Genomic DNA, 16,986 nt, shown 5'->3' with positions numbered 1-16,986 from the left:
ATATATGCATAAGCGTATGTATTGCGCGGCCGGAAATCATGGCGAAACTCTGGCGATTGCTACGATTATTCGTTGCCAACTTGACGTTTTGCGCGCGGATCTCGATTCTGGACAAGTGATCTTGTCCCAAGTCAGCTGATTTGATTAATAATTAATGTATCTATTTATATTTTTGATACACAATGAAATGATCCGTGCAGACGGAACGAGATGTATGAATGACGTACGTGGAATCGCAGGAAAAGTTTGTGTAAACCGTTCATAAATATACATATTTTCATGCAGAATGTATCGTAGTTTATACTGTAATATTCTTTGTAAAGAAAAGATTGACAGCACATAAAAATTAAATAATTATAATTAGTAAGAATCGAATGATAATCCAGGTCTTACCTTGTTTTTATTAGTTACAATATGAAGATAGCTGGGAAAGATTTATCATTTGCAATGATCTTTCTCTCTCTCTCTCTCCTTTTTTTGATCCAGATTTATACGTTCCAGAGTAAAAGTATTTTTACAAGATAATGCATGTTAATTTAAATGTCCAGTCGTTTGCATAGATACGCGATGCGAAATGATCGCGGATCTTCAACGATGTTGATAATATATATATGCATACATTGGTCCGAATGTCAACTGAAAAAAACGCGGGCGATTAATTACGTGGCACATCATTGTTGGCAATGCGCATGTCCGGTTTCCTGAAGTGACTAAATTTGGCGGGAATAAACATGTTGACTTTTTTGAACAGCCGCGTCTCCATCGGATGATGTCGTCAAAAATCGCAGATTTGGATTTTCCACCGCTCGATTTAAACTTGTGACATTCTTCTCATCGCGTGTCTTTTATAAATCTGAAAAATCACGAAATCATTAGAAATATGCGTTTGAAAATAAATTAGCTCGATCGAAATGCGATATACATAAAATCTAAAAGCGATTCGATTATTGTCGGGAATCATTTTACATGTCATGGATACTGGATCAAGACCTTTAGTATCAATAGATTAACAAACAGCAAAGAAAACATATCGTAAACAATAAAGTATAAACATATTATTCACGAAAAATAAAAAGTATTAAAATAAAGAAGCGTCTATACATTTAAAAAAATGTTTCTATTTTGTGTAATATTATATAAGGTGTATCTAATCTCGCCGTGTAATAAATCTCGCCCATTATATATTGAATGAAAATATATTTCAGAATGAAAAATGAATCTGAATGAAAAGTCCTAAATCACTTTTTTATAATGTTTAACAAAATTGTTCAATTAAAATCACACAATAAAAAAATTCTGAGACTATTGTAAAGCTTTTTTTGCTTCTTGTTTTATCGAAATCGATATAATTATTATTATTCATTTCAATATCAATGGTTTTTAAAATAATTAATACATTTATATATGCGATATTTTTTTAGCTCGATATCAATATCTGTAAGATGTAAATAAATTGTTTTAAATAACAGGAAGTACGTCACATTCATTATTCACATGCCCACGCCATCTGTGACTGAACGTGCTATTTCACATTTCACATCCGTTCTAGCTGGATGATAAGCTTGGATATGCTTGCTTCTCTCTGACTTGGATAAGAAAATAAAATCTTTGTAAAATACAAAATACAAAGATATAGAATTATTACAAAATGGTAAGTGACAACTTTTACGTTATGTAATAATTTGACAATCCGTTTCGAATTATATTTTTTCTATTTAATACATTAAGTTATGTTGATTACATGTTACATCGTGTCGATACACAAGCATGTGGCCACGAATTGAATTTTACACGGATATTATATAAATTTCGCGTACATTATCAGTCTGTAGGTCCAAAATTAAGACACGTATTTATTAGATTGTAATTTCGGCTATATTTAAGATAATCATTATTCCAAAATTGATTGTTATTTACAAATTACGATTCTAACCTTTAATCGAAATGAACAAGTTTCATTGTGTTCATATATGTGTGATATTTATTTTATTAATTTATTTATTAATTAAAAGAGAAAAATAATTATACAACAATATAAAAAATAACGATGGAATAAAACAAAAATCATAAATGTTACATTTGTAAAACATTGAAATTAAGGTGGATTTTTTCTAGAATGTTCATATTAGCATGTAGAATAAAAAAAAATAAATATCTTATAAAGTATTACTAAAGTCAATTTTTTGCTTTACAGTCGAAGCTCTTCATTCTGTTTGAACATGCCAGTGGATATGCTCTATTTCGTGTTAAAGAATTCGAAGAGATTGGAATGTTATTACCTCAAGTGGAACAATCTATAACAGATCTATCGCTTTTCCGTAATGTCGTGAAACTCGTTGGATTTGCACCTTTCAAGTCAGGACTGGCTGCTCTTGAAAATATCAACAATATTTCCGAAGGGATTGTCTCGGAGCACCTGAAACTTTTTTTAGATTCTTCCTCTCATGAATTCACCAAGGATAGCATCCTTGGTGTTGCAGATCCTAAACTCGGCGCTAGTATCACTGAAACTTTAAATATAAAATGCGATCATCTCAATGCTGTCCCTGAGATCATTAGAGGAATAAGATATCATTTTCATCATTTCGTGAAAGGCTTTACTTCTGAAGATTCAATAACTGCGCAAAAAGGTCTTGGACATAGTTACTCAAGAGCTAAAGTTAAATTCAATGTGAATCGAGTAGATAATATGATCATACAGAGCATAACTTTGCTGGATCAATTAGACAAAGATATTAATACCTTCAGCATGCGTATACGGTATGTATAATATTTTTTTTATATTTGAATATGTTGGAAATAAATAAACTCGTATAAAATAGTAGAAAGTAACTTTTATCTTTGTTTTGATTCTAGTGAATGGTATAGCTATCACTTCCCAGAACTTGCAAAGATAGTTCCAGAAAATTATATGTATGCAAGGGTAGCACAAGTGTTACAAAACAGAAAAGAATTAACGGACGATAAAATATCTGCATTAGAAGAAGTTGTTATGGATGATGCAAAAGCAAAGATGATCGTCAATGCAGCCAAGTCATCCATGGGAATGGATATAAATGTGACCGATTTGATGAATGTTCAACAGTTTGCTAAACGTGTTATCGCATTAGTAGACTATAGAAAGAAAATGTCTAGATATTTAACATCAAAAATGGAAGGAGTGGCACCAAATCTAGCTTCTTTAATCGGAGATCAAGTCGGCGCCAGATTAATAGCACACGCTGGATCACTAACTAATTTAGCAAAGGTTCCAGCCTCTACTGTTCAAATATTGGGAGCAGAAAAAGCTCTATTCAGAGCATTAAAAAGCCGTGGTAAAGCAAATACTCCAAAATATGGACTTTTGTTCCATTCCACATTTATTGGTCGTGCTGGTACCAAAAATAGAGGTCGAATCGCAAGATTTCTGGCGAATAAATGCTCCATTGCTTCTAGAATTGACTGTTTCACTGAAACACCATTGAAAGTATTTGGTGAAAAATTACGACAGCAAGTAGAAGACAGATTAGTGTATTTTACAACTGGTAAGGAACCAAAGAAAAATGTAGACGTGATGAGAGAAGCATTAGAAGAAACAGCACATATGTTGGCTACTATGGAAAAAGAGAAGAAAGAAAAAAAGAAAAAGAGAAAAAGCAAAGTGCTCGAAAATGGCCAGGAAAATGGACATATTGAAAACGGCGAAGCAGAAGTGGATACATCTTTACAGAAAAAGAAAAAGAAAAAAAAATCGAAACACGTTGATGAATAAAAATTTGTTTCTCTTCTATATATATATATATAGATATATATCATTTAAAATTAAGATAAAATTATAAATATCTTTTTATAAACTTATTTGAAAATATTTCTATAGGTTTTTTACTTTATAAGGAGAACTAATAAGTTTTCTATATAAAGTAAAATTTCTTGGTATTACTGATCTTTCATTGACATCATATCATGATATCAAGTGAGAAAGTGTGAATTATTTTCTTGGAAAATACGTAAGGAAAAAAAATTATTTTTTATATGCCCCTATTTAATAATGTTTAACATTGGCAGATACTATTCTCTACAGATTATTTATGTATAAATAAACAATTCTAATGGCATTAATATATAAATCTGTAGAGAATAGATTCTTCAAGAATTGTTTCTTAAATTCATCAAAATTCAATAATATATATATATACAGATAATTTTGTTAAAGATCCTGTTTTCCCATAGTATAAAAATTTATTTACATGTATTTTCCAAGAAATGAAATGAAATTTACATGATTTCTTGCTTTTGTCATGAACCAATATGATTATAGGAAGGAAATAAAAACTTTGCAACATTATTTGTGTTTGTTATTTAGCATTAATTGTGTGTATCCTCTACAGATTCTTGCAAATATAAATGTATCCGTCTTTTGATATCATAAAACGAGATTATACGAAAATGTATTTTGTTAATAAACCATTTCTAAAGAGATATAGCATTATTTTTTATATTGAGGAAAATATACATGAATCTGCAAGGATATACGACATTGCATTGAATTTAATTACTAAAATCATAAAATAATATAATAACAAGTAATTGAGACCAATCATATAATATATACAAAATAATAAAATGACTAAACTGAGAGGTAAAAATAGTCGATAAAAAATTTTATTCCAATTGTTTTTACTAGAATAGAAAGGAATAGGTAGAGAGGTAATCATACTAATGAAAAGATAAATGATGCTACCATTAATATTCAGTGTTAACACCAGCACCAATTACCATTTAATAACGATAAGTCTGTATATATATAAAGTAGATATATAAATATCTAAACAATAATTACAATAAAATTATTAGGTCTAGCCAAGTCAGAGTCTCAAAAATCAACAACTGAGCTATTTAAATATCGGATCGCATATAAATACTAAGCATTATATTACTTTGCTATAATTCACATTCGAGGATTAATAAATGCTTAACCAAATATAAATTTCATTTGAAATGTTATATATATTTTATACGCGCGATTAATATTGATATGTATTAGTATAAAACATAAATTTTCAAACGTTTATTACATAAGATATTTGTCGATTAAAATATACAGGTATATTAAAGGGACCTTTCATAGTTAAATTCTTATCTTCACTTTAACTTTTAACCAAATTTTTTTTAAATAATTTATAACATAGTCATATGAAATAAATGTCAGATTCATAAAATCAATATCTAACAAAAATAGATAATGACATTCGCATTCAATCAGTCTAACATAAACAATATTATCGCGCGTAAATAAGATAACAAGGAATAATAACATAATTGTTGCGCAACATATTGAAAAATCATTAGCAAAAAGAAAATTAATTTCAATAGGTGCGATGTCGCGCGAATTGTGTTAACTTTGAGTTTTACAAAGGGTTTTATAACACTAAACTGTACATGTGTATCCCTGTATAACACTTTGTCATAATAATCGGCTGATGATCCTCTAACTTGCGAATTGACTAAAACGATTTTTCTCTTATATATTTATACAATATATTTTCACATTTGAAAAATATATCCCTGCCTATGTGTTGAACATCTTGCCTCATATAAAATGCTCAAATAATGGAAAATGTAAAAGACCACTTGCCTTTACATATGTAGTTCAGTCTCTGGTACTCGCGCGAAAGCTCTTCCCTTTCTCTGATTAGAGAATATGATTTCTTTGAGCTAACTTTACAGAGCGAAACAATTAAATAATTATTCGACATGATGCTTTTTTTTTTGTATTTATAAAATCAATTGCTTCTGGGATCTAATTTTGATACACTAATACTATGTAATTTTGTAAAGAATATATTCGTGTGTACGAGTATAATACTTAACTTTGCCACTGAACTTGAAATAATTTCAACTTGTAATTTTTGTATCAATATGTTGAGAAGTGATGAGAGATAAATATCTTTCTTTTTTTCAATATATATATACATATATATATATATATATATATATATATATATATATATATAATAAATAATAATTCAGGCAATCTATAATTTTTGTATATATCAATTTCTGTAACAAGTAAAATATTTCAATATCATGTAGCAAAGATAAACTAATCTAAGAAAAACGGTTGTGATGTGAACACGTGATTATATGTATAACACAATAATGTAGTAATGATTACTGCTTACAATTAATTATGATGTGATAATAATTCCATAAACATTTATGTCGAAGGATATGCATTTCATTGTTAGTAAGTAATATAATCAAATGCTAATGATGCTTCGCTGCCCGACTTACGATAATCGTATAATATCATGTAATATATAGTAAATATTAATTTCTTTTAATTTACACAATTAACGAACCCTTAAACAATTTACAATGGATCGCATATGCAATATTGATGTTGAATCGAGCATGAAAGTTTTCTCATGTCGATGTTGTGCATAGATTCAAAAAATTCAGATTTACTATAAAATAAATGCTAAAAATATCAATTTCTATCTACAGCCCTTATGACGAGAGAGAAAGAGCGTATTATAATTGTAGTTTTTCCTGTCATAGTAACAAAAAGGGAAGCACTTATTAATATCCATTAATGATTCATTCTTTCTCTTCCTATAACTTCTATGTCAGCTGCCAAAATGTCATTTTACATACATGTCTTTAAAAGACTACTGCAATTGTGTCTTTTATAGTTTTAATATTACAAAAGCATCAACATTTTCATTCATCGCAACCATGTTCCAGACAATGTACACGTGATGATAAGTCAATGCATTTTTAATCAGATTATGCTCTTTTTCGAGTATGTATATATATTTTTATAATACATTTTTATTATAATAAGGCATAATCCCGATTCCTCCAAAAGAGAGAGATTAATATACATTATGTATAAAATACACACAGTGATAAATCTTGCCAAATTTGTTCCCGCGTAATTTACAAGCAATAACGTCGCATATTATTGAAATTACACGTATTTATGAGTTTTAGGAATGCTACTTATCGTTGCTTTCACATTTTAACGCGTAATTATTGGCTCAGACTATATATGTATGTATCAGATTGCCTTATAATAATTGAGAAAAACAACGATCGATATCTTTATATATTATTCATTATTATTGTATATCATTTGTATTTATGTATCTTTTTTCTTTTTATCGCCTATGTATATCGTTTTTATACAAGTTCTAATTTTTAAGAACCTGTATAATATTGAATGATTTCATTTATACAAATCAGAATTATAAAGTAATCAACGTAAATTCTCTAATTTATTTTATCCTTTTGCATTGAGTTAATTCTTCAAAATAAGTAATACACATTTCTTAAATCATATGCTGAGCATTCTATAAACCATAACAAAATATTATATATATATATATAATCATCTGATATATTGAAATTTGTATAACTTTAAAGAAGAATTAATTTAAGTGAAAATTTTAAAATTATCTTTTCAATCAAATACACATTAAAATAAGTAATTTAACAACAAAATAAAATTTTGATTTATTAAAATCTTTGCACACATATATTGCGCTATGATACTTTATCTCATCCTGATAATCCTTTATTGGAATGCAGGAAAGAACGTCACATTGGGCTGCTGCTGTTGATTCTGTGATGGTTGCATTGGTGATACATATCCCATTCCTGGTGCTATGAGCATATAATTTCTCAACACACATTTTTGTATACCAAATCAGTGAGACACATTCAAATTACAATGGCTAATTTATTATATGCAATTATTGAAGTGACTAATAGCAAAGTAAAAATCATGTTTTATTAAAAAATGCCACACTATATTGTTTATTATAGGTCAATAAATTTATTAAAACTACAGAAAAATAAATCTTTTGCAACAGAATTAAAGAATGACTTACGTGTTATCCTGATTTGGTGTTGTGGGCTATTGCTTGCCAATTGGTTCATTGTTGGTGCTGGACCAGCTTGTTTCGCTTTACTACCCATTATGTTATCGAGATCGATATTCAATCCCGAACCAGCCCAAGTTGAGCCAACTTGCGTAGAGGGTATATTGCTAGATGTTTGATTTTTGATATTTGTAGATGTAGGTGGAAGAAGATTTGTAACAGGTGACAATCCAATCGTTCCTAAATATGACACTACTTTTAGTTCATAATATATACATTATAATTATATAGACTCGTACATGTCGTGTTTTATAAAATCGTGTATAAAAATTTGTGTTTTAATGAAAAGTTACACAAGTAAAAAATATAGTCTCATTTTATTCATCTATTACAATTTGTATATTATGTAATAAATGTATTGTATTAAAATTCAGTATAATGTATGTATTATATGACAAATATAAATGAAAATAATCATAATAAACACATTTTATGTAAAATAAATTTATGTAAATAAATTGAACATTTTACCTCATGGAATTTAAATTCTTTCAATACTGTTAATGATATATGTGTATTATTTATTATATTGATAAAATTATCAATTTTTAAAGTCACATTATAATAATTTATTAGCCTTTATTTTCATTTTAATTACACCTTTTTTTTAAATTGTCAATTTTACATAATATAATCTTTTTATTGTAATTTAAGATTAATTCTAAAAAAAGAAATATATATATAAACACACATACATATATAAATAAATTTATAATTAACGATTACTATATATACTATAATACTGCAAAAATGAATTATAAGGAATTCTTTCTGCTAATATTATAATGATTGATTATTATTCTCTCTAATCTAGTCTATGTGTTATGAAGAGTAGACCCAATAATTGAGTTGATGAAGGACAACACTTTTGCATTTAAAGCTCTACAGTTTGCATCGTGTTCGCCATAGATGACATTCTGCGACAATATAAGCCATTCTCTTATTTCCATCAAGGGTTCAAACAATTCATCGACGATAGCATCTTTTGGCACCGCGATAAGCACGGATCCGATATTTTCTGTAACAACTAATCTCACTGTCGCTTCCTCGTGATTCCTTATTGTCCAGGTAAGTTCCAATATTTCCTTGCCCATCTTTGATGCCAATGGGCAATTTTGTGCTGCTAACATTATAGCGGATAATGTTTTCAGGAAACGTAACAATAATATGTTCTCTTGATCTGTATAAATCTTCAAGACTTTTAACTTGTAGGTACCGTAACGGCCAAAACCGTGTAGAAGCGGATAGAAAAATGATGATACCACATTGCCAAAATGATTAATGTACGCTTTGGGAGCTTTTGAGAGGCTATTATGAGCAAATCGTCTTGTACGTGACGCAATTCTCTTGTCGACGATTTCCCGCCAGTTTATAGATTGTTCTTCCGACACTTCTAGATCAATGTCGATATCTTCCTCGTACCACACTTGTTGTTTCTTACGTTCCTCTGCATCCATAAAGAGCGATATACGGCTCGGAATTCGTTTCTCCTTAATTGTCGTATCAACTTCGACGTTATTTGCATCATCAATATGGATTTTTGATAACTGCTTGGCAGATTCTGCTAGTATATCCAAAAACAGTAAGCGCTGATTAAGCGAATACTTCGCGACGTCTTCGTAAAACTCTTTACACAGAAACTCGGCGCATTCTTTCGGATACACGGTCACAATTGCTACGCAAGATTTAAAAATCACAAGTTCGAAGTTCTCGACGTAACAATGTTGTCTCAACGTGGCGAGAAGTTGCAAGAGTTCTATAGCAAAGGATACATCATCGTTCGATAGCTGTGCTAATATCAGTTCTTCACAGACCGATAAGGATTCGGAGAAGATATCGGGATCGGAAATGGTTCGTTCGTCCGTTAAATTGTCGCGCACATCTCGTAGATACATCGGCCGTTCTTTCTTGAACGGTTTATCGTCATTCATATCGTAAGGAACTAAATCATCATCGCTGTCCAGATCTGAAGCGTTCTCGCTATCTTGTTTCACCTGTTGCCCCGCTTCGTTCTTTCTTGTTGCATTAGCTTTTATTGAATTGTTTTTCAATGTACATGGACTGTCTTCAATTTTTTCATACATTAGCTTCTTCTCAAGATCGGGTAAAATATCGCATTCGATACCCAGCTCGTAAATCTTTCTACTACTCAGAGAATCAAAGATGATATTCTCGGTAATCAACTCGCCGCTTCGTTCGCATTGTTCTTTCGCATCTACAGTTGATGCATTTAGATTTTTTAGAGACTCGAGTAATTTCGACACTTTTATGGGCATGTTGTCGTAATCGAATTTTAATTTTGGTACATCATCCGCGGTAGATAAGGAATTTATACAAATTTCACCGGTCATCATACCCATCGCTCTTAAAGATATATTTGTACACTCAAGATGAACAGATACTCCTGAAAGCAATAATTTCTGACATTGATCTCTTTCAGTTTGTTTTAAGCGATCTTTACATGTTTTTATAGATAAAATAATCAATTTTATAATGTACTCGTGCTGTTCCACGGGTGCATGATTCAAGATACTCCCGTCACTCCACACTTCCAAGAGCTTGATCAGTAACTCCGATAAAATATTCTCATTTAAAAAGCATGACAAATAGGAGATTAAGTTTACAATTAACTTCTCGTCTTCGTAGTAACGCATTAAAGGAATTTTCGTCATTAAAATGTATTTCCAATTCTGTTCCATTAATAAATTTCCAAAGACGGAACGCACACCTAGTTTTGGATCGCAATGCTTTAAGAATAATGTCGCAATATATTCGATGGCGGCCGAATTTAATTCGCGAAATATATTTTCAATCAAACGTCGCTCGTTTTTTTTATTTTCAAAACACCATTCCTCTAAAATATCAACAAAGTAGATAAAATTAACCGGTTTTAAGCTAATTACAATCTTGCTGATTAAAGATGAAAGCGCAATTGTTCTTGGTTCAATGTTACATTTGCATAATCCATCATTGACAAAAGATATCGCGCGAAATATGTGAAAACAGAGCATTTTCACGTAAATTTGCGGTGTATATGATTTAGGTGTGTCAAACTGCAATTTGTTAGACACGCGATTGGGCAAGGAAACTAAAATTTGTGTTATATTTGACCAAGCCTGGTCTAGTTCTTCCTCTTGCATGTAAGATTGTACTTCGTATCTACATGCGTCCACTATTCCTGAAAATATCGCGTCGCTTTTCAACAGATTTTCCAGTAGTACAGAAATAACACCAATTTTTCTTTCGTCCTTGGTTTCGTTTAAAGCTGTAGTTAAAGCCCTCAAAGACTCCCATAGCATGAAAACCGTTGCACCATCGATGATTATCAATTTCTCGATCAAAGGATCCAAGTTTTTATCTTTTAACGGCCAATCACGATCGAATTTATCAATTATCTCTTCCAAGATTCGTCCATATAATACAGTATCCAGTTTTGCATTGGAATCAAGACCGCTATATTTTTGAGCAGTAACAGGCCCCGGTAAAAATCTGATATAGTTCAAGATGGACGATCTTATTTTCTCCAAATCGATGGAACTTTTAATATTGCACATGGTACATAATACTTCCAATAACTGATTGGCGGCGTTATTCGAGAGACTCTCAGTCGACGCCACATTCTCTTCGTTTTTATAGGCTGCAAGGAAAGGACTATCTTGGGGGAATTATATTAGCATCAAATTTAGGGAATATATATTTCACACACTGGTTTCATTTACGAAAACGCATGCAACAGCGATTTAAAATTTCTCATTTCTTACAAATAGAGTTAATGGATAACTAGTGAAGTTTAGAATAGTTTAGAAATCCCAAAATTCCAATATCCCAATAATGTTTTAATGCATCTCATCATCATGTTATGTAAATATTGTGTATGTATGTGTTATATGTAACTGTAGAATATCATTAAATGAAATGATAGAAGTTTTTTTTAATTCTATACAATCACCTGCGTAATTGACAGTGTTGGAAGGCGCGTTACTCATTCCCATGAAGATGTTTGTATTGTTAGGGTTGTTTATTCGATCATCGGATAACCTCAGGGATGGGGTATTTAAACTATCTAAATCCGACAAAAGGTCCGTGTTTGAAGTCACTATATAAAAAGAATAATACATATAATACATCATCTTTCCATATTAATAATAATGTTTCCATATTAATCATTAATCCATATTAATAAAATAATAATATAAATGTTTTATATGAAAATCTTAATTGTCAAATTAAATTTCAAAATACTTGTAGCAAATGTATGATCCTACCTGTATTGTTATTTGTTATTTGATTATTCACACCTTGCGGTAAAGAATCAAATAAATCGTTGGTTTTAGGATTTTGCATAACAGTGGTTCCAGCTATTGTGCCTGTTGTTTGCATTGTATTGGTATACATTGCATTACCGATGTTCGCATTATTCGTCGTAGAATTATTCACAGTTGGTATTGCTACACCCATCAAATTGATTTGTGTTTGTGGCTGACTCGGGGGATTAGATATAGCGACATTACTAAAGGCAGACGTAAAATCGGCGAACTCATCGTTGCTATCCTTCGTTTTAACCGCGGGATTATTAAATGCACTAGTAAAATCACCGAAATCTAAATTTGCATTCTGTGGTTGAGCGAAAGACTGAGCATTTGCTCTTGGGTTGAAATCATCATCATCTAGTCGGCTATTGTCACTTTGCGATTCAAAAATATCATTTAATATATCGTTTTTGGTCTTCTGTTTATTTGTTGGCGATGATAAATTATTACTTTGTTGTATCGGTATACTATTCTGTAAATAAAAAGAAATTGAAATGTAATTACATAATAATTGAAACATTATTATTTGTAGAGCAAAAGATTGAAAGAAAAAATTGATAAAATAATATTTTGCAATAGCAAAGCGAAATTTTCATTAATTTACATTAGATTGCTCTTTTCCATAATTTGCTGCTGCTCCAAGATCTACTTTCTTAATAGATCTCGTTGTTCGCGCTGGAGATGTATTTGTAGAAGGAATAGATATTTGAGCAGTTTTACCAATTTGATTGATATTGTCCAATGTATCTCTATATTCTCTACCACTTTTCTTTGGGCTCGTATCATTGTCCGAGTCTTCTCTTTCACCATCATCACTATAAAATAAAAATGACCGTTTTAAAATACATATGTTTAATGAAACAAAAAAAAAAGATATAAAATGTGAGGATAAATAAAATTATCACTAAATTAATAATAAATATTTGATTGCTTGTTCCATACATATCTCAAAACTTAAATTTTTAATATAAAGCTATAACAAAATATTCAAATATTAACAATAGATAAAGACGTAACAAATAGTAATTCTTAAACAAGAAGCTGCAAACATTAAATATACATACCTATTATTTGTATCTTCAAATCCTTTTCCGCGATTGTCCCAGTCGTTGTATGTTTCTGCACTAGATTTCCATTTAGGATTATCCATCCATCTGTCACCACCCCCAAATCTCATTCCCATCGCTTCGCTCGATAAACCGACGTACTTATCTTTATTTTTCTTAGCTTTCTTCCTTTCTTCCCTAAGTTTATCATCATCTTGAATAAAATCAATCAATTCCCTAACTTTATGTCTAATATTTATTCCTTGATCTTTTCCAAACTCATCAATGCATGTATAATTTTCTAAAGATCTGAGATCATAGATGTGTTCACGTGAGGATGTGACGACCCTTTCCGAGCCATTACGAACTAAATAATTAAGAAGGAGTAATGACTGTAAAAGAAAGGAATTGAAATTAGTATTGATAAAATAGTAAAATGCGCGTTTATTCACATACATATTTGTGAATAATTATTTTATTTACTAATTTATAATATATAATAACAATTTCTTCTTCTCTCTCTGCATCTTTATATAGCAAAGTATTTATTTTAAGGTGAATTGTGACCTCTTATATATGAAAATCTTGTATAATGTAATGTAAAAAAAAACAATCATACCTTATACGTTCGTCGCCAATTTCGTTTATTCTCTTGCAACATCCTTTTCCAGAGCATGGACATTACCTCTGGAAATTGCTCGTACGTGAACGTTGCTTGAGCTAGTTCTTGCATCATTGCTCCTTAAACAAATGCAAGCAATTCGATTAGATAATTAATTTCTCAAGTTATTTTTCAAATCATATTTTTATATGAAATTAAGTTATATCTTTAAACATTATCATTATGATACCTGTGGGACCCCATGCGTCATCATTGGTTGCTTCCCGAACTTTGGCCTCTGTTTCCGTGTAATTCATTACAACGTTGGTCCTATACACAAATGCAATTTTATATTGCAATGTACTCTGCACGCATAATTTGCAATATGCAGAGTTACATATATGATCATAGATAAAGTGCTAAATTACATTAGTGTAATAATATTTCTATTCGTTCATCGTGCAACGCGACTTAATCAACAGTAATTATTTCTGTAAAAGAGCCTGATAAAGCCGTTTGCTAAGCCTTTTGCTAATCATTGTAAAGGATATATATATCGTTTGTTCAAATAACTTTTAACGGAATCACACGATGTGGAAAAGAATTGCTTAACAATGTTCCCATAATTATCAATGTCATTACATTTATGAGGAACAATTAAATATAGCGCGTGCTATAGCTTTTCTTTCTCTTTCTCGTTTATCTTACTTTTAGCCTACAAACAAACATTTGCGCATACATACATGTATACAATGCCGCAACAAAAGTGCACACAGCCGTGAATTACGTAAATGATTACAGCTTAAAGTCATTAAGTAGCTTTGCGGTGTATTTCACGTGACTTATTACGCATCCAGCTGATAATTTCGAAACTCGTAAATTTAACATTAATTTATTAAGAGTGTTAATTGGCTAGTTTCCATTTTTAATCCTTTCAAACAAAAATAAAATTAAGAGATATAATTAATTTATCGTTTTAAAAGTATTATTTTAATTATTATTACTTTTTCGTCTCAAAAATATTATAAATATTAATTAACAATATTTTTATTTTAAAAACTCGTAAATTTAACATTAATTTATTAAGAGTGTTAATTGGCTAGTTCCATTTTTAATCCTTTCAAACAAAAATAAAATTAATAGTTATAATTAATTTATCGTTTCAAAAGTATTATTTAAATATTATTATTACTTTTTCGTCTCCAAAATAAATAAAAATATCTTATAAATATTAATTGACGATATTTTACTTCAAAAATATCATAAATATTAATCAACGATATAATCATCGTTAAATTTTCAGAAACACATTAATAATTTCAATTAATATTTCTTTAAACAAAAAAATATATTTTATCCAAATTTATTATTAATACAAGCTATTTAAAATAAAAATCTTCTTACAATAAAACTTCATTCAATCATTCGTTTTTGGCAAATTTAAAGAGCATTTCATATTTCAATCATTTGTTTTTGGCCAATTTAAAAAGTATTTCGTTTACAAAAATAATTATTCAAATTAATCATACAATAGTCGTTTAATTTTTAATGATTTTATTGAAATAAAAAATCAACTGTCAAATCTTTTTTAAAACAATCCTTAAATAGCGCGGAAGCTAATAAAACCGATAAGAAGAATGAAAGAGTAGGCGAATCGAATACCTTCGTAATTCTAAACGGACATTCACATACACATATATACACACATACATGCATACAAACAATACGGATTGGAATCACGTATCGTGCGATTGAGCTTCTCTAGTGCATAATAGACATCAGGAGAATATATATAATAATATTTGAACACAGAAGAGATCGTGACACGTGTCTTGACATTTTTGACAAATCGTCAAAATAATAGAATATAATTTGATATAAACGAGACACGAAGAGTAAATTAAAACAAGTTGAAAATATAAAGATTTTGGGAGAAAATTAAATTTACGACTTTTTAATATTAACAAAATATCAGGAGCAAATAATTCGATCAAAAGAGACGCAGAAATATTCGGGATACAATTTTTCAGTGTTCAATGTTACTATATAACTATATATAATTCTTACGATTTTTATTCGACGATGATCGAGCACTTCAACTTTAATCTTGGTTAAACATTAAGAGATTACAAGTATAAGAAAGTATAAAATTGAAGCGACATGAGAAAGTTGGACAGATATTTCGAAACACATTTATAGGAGCGTCGACAAGGTAAGTACACGCGCACCTGAAACGCGATTCCCTCAAAGGGAGAAAATCTCGCCCTCTGTCATTAAGATCATCAATACAGGATTGTTTTTGAGAGATCGTTTTATCACTTTGCGTCGCCTATGTGTTACTCATTATCGAACCTCAAGGTCGCGCCATAAAATTATTCACGCCGTTCCAGTTTTACGAGTCTCTCCCTCTCTCCTCCTCCTCTCCACTCCTCAACGAGGCATAAAGAAAGCGATTACACACTCTCGCGCCAACGATTGATGTAATCGACCAACTTGTCCGCGTGTCTCCCTCGTTCCTTCCCGCGATAAGAATCGCGCGTGACATATTCCCCGTGATTTTACTATCGCACCGGGACGAAGCGCGATCTTTGACGTTTGCACGATCGCGCGAACGAGAAGAGACGAGGGATCGCGGGCGGGAAATGAGACGGAATGCGCTGGAAAAAAAGCCCAAAGCAAGGTTATATCGCGCACCCTCGACCAACGACTTACGCCTTGTCCATCAGCTCCCGCACTTTCCACATGTTCATCATGGTTGCACGAGGTTGTGTCTTCGGATGTTTCCCCTCGCGTGATATCCTCTCACGGTGGAACGCTATCGGCAGCACGCAGCTAAACTGTCGCCAGATGTTTTTCGGAGCATCTGATACCGCGACGGCCGAACGGAACGTCACCAGGCAGTAGCCATGTTATCCCTTCCACGTTTACAGACATCCCGCGGCGGTCACAGGTGTCTCCCATCGCCACGATATTGTGCGGCGTAGTAATTTTTTCTTTTTTTTTTCTTTCTACGCCATCGATTATGCGCGATGGAAGAGAGGTCTTCTTTATCTTTTTCTTTATCTAAAGTGGCAAGGAGCAGGGGTATCGATTGTGTATCACAC

The 16,986-nt window shown here is 30.9% G+C and overlaps 2 protein-coding genes across 2 annotated transcripts; one reads left to right on the top strand and one right to left on the bottom strand.

Annotated features, from left to right (window-relative positions):
- Positions 1-1,539: 1,539 nt before the first annotated feature.
- LOC105255399 (nucleolar protein 56) lies at positions 1,540-3,766 on the top strand. The gene is made up of 3 exons (XM_011264658.2): positions 1,540-1,651; positions 2,195-2,760; positions 2,857-3,766. The coding sequence occupies exons 1-3, from the start codon at positions 1,649-1,651 to the stop codon at positions 3,749-3,751; spliced, it is 1,464 nt and encodes a 487-aa protein (XP_011262960.1). The 5' UTR covers positions 1,540-1,648; the 3' UTR covers positions 3,752-3,766.
- A 4,929-nt stretch (positions 3,767-8,695) lies between these two features.
- On the bottom strand, positions 8,696-16,974 carry LOC105255398 (telomere length regulation protein TEL2 homolog). Its single transcript, XM_011264657.3, has 8 exons — positions 16,595-16,974; positions 14,133-14,212; positions 13,901-14,022; positions 13,300-13,673; positions 12,840-13,050; positions 12,191-12,707; positions 11,875-12,021; positions 8,696-11,562 (listed from the first exon to the last, which is right to left on the bottom strand). The coding sequence occupies exons 1-8, from the start codon at positions 16,633-16,635 to the stop codon at positions 8,741-8,743; spliced, it is 4,314 nt and encodes a 1,437-aa protein (XP_011262959.2). The 5' UTR covers positions 16,636-16,974; the 3' UTR covers positions 8,696-8,740.
- Between the last annotated feature and the right edge of the window lie 12 nt (positions 16,975-16,986).

The sequence above is a fragment of the Camponotus floridanus genome, unplaced genomic scaffold, assembly GCF_003227725.1.
Source record: "Camponotus floridanus strain SB8 unplaced genomic scaffold, Cflo_v7.5 scaffold16, whole genome shotgun sequence".
NCBI classification, from domain to species: Eukaryota; Metazoa; Arthropoda; class Insecta; order Hymenoptera; family Formicidae; genus Camponotus; species Camponotus floridanus.
The sequence above is the reverse complement of the archived record's forward strand: the minus strand, read 5'-3'. Positions and strand labels throughout refer to the sequence as shown.

Coding starts and splice junctions, on each gene's coding strand:
- LOC105255399 (XM_011264658.2), top strand. Junction 2,761..2,856: donor ACCTTCAGCATGCGTATACG/GTATGTATAATA, acceptor TTTTGATTCTAG/TGAATGGTATAGCTATCACT.
- LOC105255398 (XM_011264657.3), bottom strand. CDS start 16,635: ATGATGAACATGTGGAAAGTGCGGGAGCTGATGGACAAGGC. Junction 14,213..16,594: donor CGGGAGCTGATGGACAAGGC/GTAAGTCGTTGG, acceptor ATTTGTGTATAG/GACCAACGTTGTAATGAATT. Junction 11,563..11,874: donor CAACACTGTCAATTACGCAG/GTGATTGTATAG, acceptor CTTTCCTTGCAG/CCTATAAAAACGAAGAGAAT.